We start from the raw sequence: 9,020 nt of genomic DNA on the forward strand, positions 1-9,020 counted from the left end.
TTTTTTTAATGAAAATCACTTACTATAGGATCTATAGTGTTTTGTTTTTAGTGGGGTAAATTCCAGGTAGGAGTTATGTTCAGGGACCTTAGGGTAATTAAGGCTGTGTTTAAATTACAAGTTTATGCGAAAAAATTCTCTCGACGCATTTTCCAATCACCTTTCTATGTTATATACATCATATCGATATAGTATATTTTTTTTAAACAAAAACTCTAAAAAACTTGCAATCCAAATGGACTCATAATTGCCTCCCGCGGGTAGTCCTACTAGTTCTGTAGTCTGGTAGTTACCGGTAGGTCCCATGATCGATCCCCGTGTGCTATCTCATTGTATATACCTTGGAACAAAACTCTACATAGACTTAGGGAATTAGCTTGGCCGAAAAACTGGGATACCCTTAAATTTAAAAAAAAAAGGACTTATAATTCCCAGCTTTCTTATTCTTGAAAAGGGTTTTCGTTTGTAGCACAAGTTCTGTTGATGGAATTTGTAGTAATGCCAAAGCGGAAGAAAAGGAGGCAGTGTCATTTGGTAATGGGCAAACTCTTACTGCCGAAATTGGTTCAAAAAAGACGGTAAAACTTAAAATGTTACATAAGAGAGTCGATTCCATTGGAAAAGGCCAGATACTATACCCAGAAGAAAATCAAAGACGAGATTTATTACCAGAAATGTTCATTAATTTGTAGCATTTGATAAAAATTACTGTGGTCATAGAATGAGAAAACTAAAGAACTTTCAGGTCTTTGGAATCATTAGGTCATGATAATATCTAATATATCACATGCTTAATGCAACCCTTTTTTTTTTTCTCCTATGATAAGGTAGACAAACATAACGAGAGTTTTAATGTTTAAGTTTCGTTTTTTATTATACTGATCCAATTTTTCAGCTCAGAAAATTCGAAGATTAGCCATCGTATAAGTATGTTAAAGCAATTTCTAAGAAACAAAGGCAAATACACAAATTAAATTATCCAGACTACAGTAAAATGTGTGCTTAATGTTCAACAAAGAACTGTAATAGGTTCTCTCAAACATGTACATAATCCGATGAAACTATTTTTCTAATTTCAAGACACTTGGTGAATGCGAAAATCCGTGAAGATCATGTAATAGCATGATGATCAGAAACCAATTCAAACAAAAGAATGTTCTTGTCTTATTTTCTTCACTCTTCGAAATTATGTGTAGAGTAACTTTGCCTTTCACATTCATTGACATTTTGGTAATTGAGAAAGAGCCATTGACCATAGAGGTCCTATTACGTTCATAAATTTCACCTGGACATTTGATTTCTTTTGTCTTTGGATATTTCAATTGGAGCAATTGGATATAGGCCTTGTAAACCATCAAGTTATGAATGACAAATATCAAAAGCAGTTTTTATTTGAAAAGCAAGATGCTCTGAAATTTGCTAATGTACACAAAACCAAACTTAATAAGGAAGGCTAGAACGAGATATGTTGCCAAAGAATTACTAGTTCTTTTGTCAGAAAGAAATGTTCTCTCACCTTTAATTTTTCTCTACTACTTTCTGCAGTTTTCTTGCTTCTCTCAGGTTTGTCAGCAGGTCCACGAGGAGGATCTCTTAATCAGAGGCTTCATTTGCTTGTCTTCTTCAAGAGAAATCATCCCCAAGTGTGAAGGATCCTCTAACATCATCTTTGCAACCAGATATCCAGCGATTGACCATGTCTGGAACTTTCTAGCTTGTTTACCAATATATCTACCAAGTTTGCCATCATAGTACTCAGGCCAACTGTCCTTGAGCAAACGGCTCTCAGCAAGATCAATTGCACGTCTAGCAATTTGTATTCGTCCGGTCTTGATGCATGCAGCCGTTAGCAACCACAAAAGCACTGTATATGACAGACAGAAAAGTTTTTCCATGCATTAAGAAAAGAACTAGTTTAGGTGAAGGGCAAATGAGGAAAAGCAGCAGAACAGTTTCGCAGCTTCAAAATGTCAATAAAGAAAATAATGAGAAGCCAGTGGATTGTATTTCTATCAGAAGGTGCATAACAACATAGTGCTTCAGGTAAAAAATGAACTAAAATCGATCAAACCAGTGAGTTTTTAGTGTACTGTTATATTCTCTAAGAGATTAAAACTTCCACATAAAAGCACCATACAAAAATGCCGAGTCGGCTCTTAACATGCTCACAGGGGATTAAAATGAAATTGCTGCTGTTCTCGTGGAAATATGACGATGAATTTAATATAATTCTCACGGCAAGTTTACCTTCAAAGTATTTATAGCAGGCAAGCAAAAAAGTAAGTTGGAATTAAATGAAGACAGAAAAGTGGAAGAACCTGGCCAAGATCCACCATTGTGGTAACTCCATCTTGTATTCTTTGGATCACAGCCAGTAACAATTCTCCACTCATGACTTTCTATTGCAGGATAACATATTTTCATAGGCATTTCCCCAACAAGCTCTTCCCAACGAGCCTCTATAAGATCCATAATAGCAGCAGCTTGCTCAGCAGTAGCTAGACAAGATAAAATAGCAACACAATTTCCCAATGCAAACCATCTCATATCCATTCTTGCAGGACTAACATTGCCAATGAAATAACCACCACGTGTTGGCATAAAATCAAACACCCAATCTGAAATTGAATCTGGAATAACATTAAACTTATTTACTGCAGTATGTGAGTATTCTTCAGTTTTATAGCGATATATGTCATTTAATTGTTGGAAGTCAAGCCAGAAATAACTTCTCATGTGAAAGCTTAACGCATGCAAGCGCTTTACTATTCTCTCAATGAACTCTTTCCCTTCCGTGTCATGCTTCAACATCACCAAGGCACATCTCAGTGCCATAAAGAAGAGTGCTTGGATTTCAATAGGATAACCATAAATCCCCTGTAACATCAGAATAAATATATAAAGACCATGAAAAACGTATATTGCCATCAACTACTGTGAATAAAACAAATTAAATAAGTAGCTCTGTTACAGATGCAGAACAATTGAAAGAACAGCACCATGATAGTCTAATCCTTTTCAGTGAAAATTATCCTACATAATAATCAAAGTTGCACAGATGCCCATCTCTTTCTGTAGTATCTGGGTGTCTTCTAAATGTAATCAAAGGGGAAAACAGATGAAAGAAAAATATGAACATCTTAACAATGTAATATTTGTACAAATATCCTTTTACTTCAATTTAATAGCATACTTCCAATAAAGGATGTAGTGGCACCTATAATTAAGCCAAACAAAAATGCATCAAATCCAACTTTCAATAAGAAAAAAATATCCAATACTTGTCATCCCAAAGAAGGAAAAAAAAATGGCATCCAATTGAGGAGAACTAGGCAAGTGTGCTTTCTTCCCTTGACATTCCAATGCAGAACAAAACTGAATATCTTACAACGACAACGATCTCTAGAAGTCATTAATTCTGATAGCATATACTGGCTTATACAGTACTCTGGCTTGTAAATAGATTAAATAAAACCCAACAAATTTATTATTGTTAGTTTTAGACCAAGACAAAGAGCATCAACACAAGCCACACTTCTTGAACCGAAGAGGATTTATGCATAGAAAAATCATACTTCTCAGCCATCACAAGACAAAAATGTTGGAAGGCATTCCAAAGCATCAAAATTTTTAGTGAATCCATTACTGAGTTGCAGCTGGTCATTGACCAAGTAAGTTCGTTGATTGAGTTACAAAAGAAGATATAAAAATCATTAAACAATTCAGTATTGTTATTGAGGTGAATGGTATTCAATACTGCAATAAACGAATTGAAAGCGCGTGTTCATTATCTATCTGCATCTACTTTCACTCTGGAGAATTAATAGCACTGATTAAGTTCAGGACAGGTATAAAATACAGGATGATGAATTTACTATCGTATTTGCACATTGAGTTTTCGAGATAGGTATTCAGTTAGTAACATTTCATGATATAGAGAGTGAAAATTGTATAGAGTATTAATATTGGATAAATATATGGAAACAAAACCTCAAAGAAGAGGATAGAAACCAGTAAAGCCAGAAGTGCTTAATGCAAAATTTTCTCCAAAGTTAGAATAGTATACAAGCATATCACTTTGTGAAGAAGCACTTCCATAAAGTATCAAGGATGTTGCAGAATTGGATTACTGGGTACTGTAAATTATTGGTCAAAGAAAACTTGAACATGCAGAACTAAAGAAAACACTGGAGAGAGAAAAACAGACAAGAAAAAAAGAAAGGAAAAAAAACCATTGTCATGACTTCCGGACTGCTGATCTACCCCTGAAGAGTTTTTCACTAACGGACTAATTAGAACCGCACACCTAGGTTTAAAACTGTTTTCTCAAAATGGCGCTTGTGAAAGGTGTCTAAAGTGGAGCTAAGAATAAAGCAGAAAATACATGCACAGAGATAACATTGTGTTCCACTTGACAAATGTTATACTCCCTCTGCCCCATTGTTAATGCCATGTTTCCCCTTCTTTTTTGTTCTCCCAAAATAAGGCTCTTCAAAGCCAACAAAACATTTTAGTTGCTTCCCAGTTTTGCACTTTGGAAAGGTAACTGTTCTCACATCCCAAACTTCACTCATAATGAATGAATACAATGAATCAATGGGTCACATTATTCAATTTACCCCAAGCTAACTCATCTAGGTATAAAGATTAAACATCTCCATAAATAAGTGCAATTCCCCAGAAATGACTGTTATTTTGGGGCGGAGGCAGTAATACTTATCCGAATTGAGGTGGAAAAGTCAGACAAATGGAGTTATAGGGTGTGGTCTAAGCAAATTACATACTCATCACCATTAGATCTAGAATGCCCAAGAACATTATTTTTTTCCATTCATGATCGTTTGGATACAACAGGTATAAAAAAAAATTGTCTTAATTTTCGCTATAGGTCATAATAAGTGGTTGAAAGTAAAACTTATATACATGCAAACTGGGAAATTCAACAATATCAGAGGACTATGTGTTCTATTCCTACATGAGCCTATATGTTTCTCAAATAAATCTAAACTGAGTGAACCATCATACTTAGGAACAAGGCTCAAAGAGAACAGAAGAGATTATAAAGAATATTGTTTCAAATTCCGTGTTCCAGAATGCAAAGCATACATCCCAATGGTGAAAAACTCCCCTCTTCCACAAAAAGCCAGACCACCTTAAAGCACATGCTGTTGTTCCTCTCTACCTTTCAGTAAAAATTCTATCTTCACAAAATGGTATTTGGTTCTAGCACTAGTCAATCAACCACAGCAAGGCCATCCCAGTGCCAAATTCATACAAAATCATTCAGAGAAGAATAGGAAAATTGAATCCAATGGAAATATAGCTGGATAGTTTTTATATGCAAGTTTAGCAGTTATTTACATCGCTAATGGAAGTCATATTGCTCCAATATATATATTGTGTGCCAAACCAAATTGATTTAGCAACTCCAAAGCATGGATTGAATAAAAAGCATAAATACACATGGCAGCTTCAACAACAGTTGTAAACTAGCAACTATTCCTCGCAGTCAATCTTGACAATGCAATGCAAGCAGGATTGAGGTATAGCAAACACAACTGGTAACATGAATCCAAGCACCTCATGCACAATAAACTCAGATTCTCCAACAAAAGGCGAATATTTTGTCAAGCAACATTCAACATAAACCCACCTTCATATCCCCTTCTTTCTGTAAGTCTCACATGGCTACTACTACTTTAAGTAAACATTGAATTATCAAGTACAAGCAGGTGGCTAAACCCCAACATCAAGTGGAATCTTGCACTTAAAAAATAATTATTCACTTGAAACTTTTTCAAGAGAAACACCAGGACACATGCGATGCTGCTTGATGGTTTGACCATCCAATTGAGGCTAATGGAGGGAAGAGAGCCAAAAACGTGATGCTAATCTTCTGGATCCCAAACTAAAAAAGGCCTCCAAAACCACTAGATTATGCTGTTTTACTAGCAATGAACAAAAGCATGACTGCAGGCAACAGAAGACGATATATTACGAAATATCAATTGACATATTCATCATTATAGTTAGTTTTAGTTTCCTTGGGCTAAGAGAAAGAGCACTGCTATCCTTGGGCCAATGCAAAATACGCACTGCCTAATTGAGAATCTTTACCATAATTAATTCAGCTTACAGCATTGGCACCGAAATATATCTCCTCATTCTAATGAAGACAAACATCTCTCCATCAGATTACTGTAATTTACCAGACAGGAGTGACTATATTAGAACTTATGGCATCATTTCTTTTGGTTCCTTTGAATTTGGTGATCTTTCTTTTCTAATTACAAAAAATTTTCACCAAAAGTACGAGTAAGCAGGTTTTAGATTAGATAGACAATGCCCAAACAGCCATTAGCATCATCATTCACAATGATAAGAAATCCCTAGATTCCAAGAAGTATCTAGACAAGGATCTTACCATTCTTCTATCAATCATGGAGCATCCATCAGCACAAAGTAAAGTTGGAAAAGTATCAAATCCTTCAGACAAACACAAGCTCAATATAAGCCTCATCCCTTTTTGGCACTCCGGTGTTTCAGCCAGACTTAGGTCTCCAGTAGACTTAGTATACGCACGTAGAAGAATGATCCACCAAAATCCAGAGTCAATTGGAGCAACTCTTCCAATTGCACTCTCACCAAAATCAGCTACTATTGTATCTGTCTTACGATCTGGGTCGTGTAAAACTTTGAAACTAGCTGGCATGGCCCCTTCCCCAAGCTTAAATCTATCAATTCTTTTTTCCCAGCCTTGAAGCTGAAGTGTCTTCAATAGAAAATTCTTTACAATTTCAGGCTCACCATTCATTAAAAATGCCAGAGCACTTGGCACAAAGTCTCGTACAAAAACCTAAGCATAAAAAGTATTAACAAATCAACAGATTAATTCTACATAAGATCAATTAATCAGAGACACTATTTGACTCTCAAACTAAGAATTTAATGTCCAGCATTATATAAATCACAGAATAAAAAACGCGTATGAGTTTCAAAAATTTAGCCAATAGCAGCATCTGACAGCTGCAATTCAACTAGTAGGATATCCCAGCACAAGTGAAATACCACCATATTGATAAATCAACAGCAAAGAACAAATCAAAGCATAGAAACTTCACCTGGTCATAGTTTAAAACCTCCTCAGAGGCATGATCATATGCAGCGATTGTGCCAACAGGTTGGTCACGGAAAAACACCAAAGATCTGCGGAGAGCTTCCCAAGCATCAGCAACCATAGGGTGGGGCTCAAAGGAATTCCTCGCAGATGAAACCGGAGTGTCTAACGCAGACCGGCCTGGTGAATAAGCTGTTTCATATGCATCTAACGCTCTAGATAAACCAATAGACAACTCACTCAGTGATCTCTCATCAAAGGATCTCTGCCTTTCTATGTTTAATCTGGGTTTATCTGGCTTATCAAGAAGCTTTGAGAGATCATAATCATCCATTTCCGAGATAGAACAATGCGAGCTAACATTCCTAAGTTGATATTCTTTAACACACTCCATGCTAAACCCTCAGACCTTCAACCCAAAAAGTGCTCTGCACTGAAAATCAATCTTCAGTTACAGACAAAAACAAAAACAAAATCACGCAATTCAAAACAGAAAGATCGACATAAATATCTTATATATGACATAGAACTAATAAGCTTTACTATTCAAGCCAAAAATACATTGCATTAAAAAGGATGTATTTTCAGAGGAAGGAGATGCATGGAAATACAAATGCACCTTGTAATATATGTAAGCATATATAAAGTCAAACGCTACAAAACATTATGCATAAAAAAACCCCCAAATGAGACTTAAAAAATGTAAAAAGTCAAGTGAACTACCAGAGCAAAAACCATCTTACTCCTTACCTAATCTTCATTTTCTTTAACCCTTCATCCTTTCTTATAAACATACGTGAGAAGAGTAAAAGTAACATAGAAAGAAGCAACCTAACTACCAAAACCAAATAATCTTGTCCCAGAAATAAGGTGGTTAGTACTAATTTTGAATTCTTGTTTGATTGGTAAATTAATCATTTTACTTTCCATATTCAAAGAAAAAAATGCCAGCTAGTATTTTTACGTAAATTAAGACAGTCTAAACTAGGAAAATGATTCTCACTAAAGAGATCAATCCCAGGGTTTAAAACACAAGTTGCATAGCATTACCAAAATCCTACATAAATGGAAAAGCAAACAGTTACCAAAAAACGAGAAATTTCAAATTCCAAGATCCCAGTAAAACTAAATAATAATGCATAAAGCAACATTGGAAAAAGAAGTTTCAAACAAAAGGGTCTAAGAAAAAATTAACCAATCAGCAAAAGACAAATCAGATCTAAATCTCTTTCCTAAGAACACCAGTGAAGAGATAAAGAGAGACATGGAGAGGGAGAGAGGAGAGAGGAAGAGACCTCAAAAGGGATGAGAGAGAACAATAGGGAGTCCGATATTCCGGCGAGAAATGGGTCCGAGGGCCGGCGAGACTGCCGGAGGGGAGAAGAACAAGGGGGAAAAGACAGAGAGATAAAGAGGAGTGAAAAGTGGAAGAAGAGGGGAAAAAAGAACCACGTTCGCGGAAGCTGGTATTTATAGGCAAAAATGGGAAGAAAATGAACGAAAAAAATGAAACAAAAGAAATGCCAACTGTGTATTGTCCGTTTGCCATTTGGGCAGGGGCACCAACCAGGGGACCGTTACTCGAGCAAGATTACAAACTTTGCCTGTGTTAGGTGGGTGTTAACTACTGTACAATAGTACATCTTTGGTAAGAAGACTTACCGGTTTTAGCCGGTTATGGATAATTTTGTTATAGCTGTGTTTTTATTTGATAGGCTTCTTATTGTAAATTGGATAGGCTTCTTATTTGTCCCTATTTCTCTTTGAGGAAAAAATTGTACTTAGATAGACACGTGGAACTAGCATGCTCATGTGATGAGAGAGATTTACTTTCCAATGACTTTTATTATGAACATGAATTATGTAAATGTGGGTAGAATTGCAAGAGTATAAGATTTTCATA

At 35.8% G+C, this 9,020-nt stretch overlaps 1 protein-coding gene across 2 annotated transcripts; it reads right to left on the bottom strand.

Annotated features, from left to right (window-relative positions):
• Positions 1-1,373: 1,373 nt before the first annotated feature.
• On the bottom strand, positions 1,374-8,551 carry LOC113712501 (probable alkaline/neutral invertase D). Of its 2 annotated transcripts, none has more exons than XM_027235964.2 (5): positions 8,413-8,551; positions 7,122-7,545; positions 6,425-6,856; positions 2,319-2,877; positions 1,374-1,864 (listed from the first exon to the last, which is right to left on the bottom strand). In XM_027235964.2, the coding sequence occupies exons 2-5, from the start codon at positions 7,509-7,511 to the stop codon at positions 1,569-1,571; spliced, it is 1,677 nt and encodes a 558-aa protein (XP_027091765.1). In that variant the 5' UTR covers positions 7,512-7,545; positions 8,413-8,551; the 3' UTR covers positions 1,374-1,568. The 2 variants fall into 2 exon arrangements, with proteins under 2 accessions (XP_027091765.1, XP_027091764.1); XM_027235963.2 differs by having other exon boundaries at positions 7,122-7,550.
• Positions 8,552-9,020: the final 469 nt, after the last annotated feature.

The sequence above is a fragment of the Coffea arabica genome, chromosome 10e (genome assembly GCF_036785885.1).
Source record: "Coffea arabica cultivar ET-39 chromosome 10e, Coffea Arabica ET-39 HiFi, whole genome shotgun sequence".
NCBI classification, from domain to species: Eukaryota; Viridiplantae; Streptophyta; class Magnoliopsida; order Gentianales; family Rubiaceae; genus Coffea; species Coffea arabica.

Bases quoted from the DNA above. Each gene is read 5' to 3' on its own strand.
- LOC113712501 (XM_027235964.2), bottom strand. From the start codon at position 7,511: ATGGAGTGTGTTAAAGAATATCAACTTAGGAATGTTAGCTCGCATTGT. The intron at 6,857-7,121 runs GTGAAGTTTCTA...TTTTATGCTTAG, and splicing joins AGGTTTTAAACTATGACCAG to GTTTTTGTACGAGACTTTGT. The intron at 1,865-2,318 runs GTTCTTCCACTT...TGTCATATACAG, and splicing joins CAATGGTGGATCTTGGCCAG to TGCTTTTGTGGTTGCTAACG.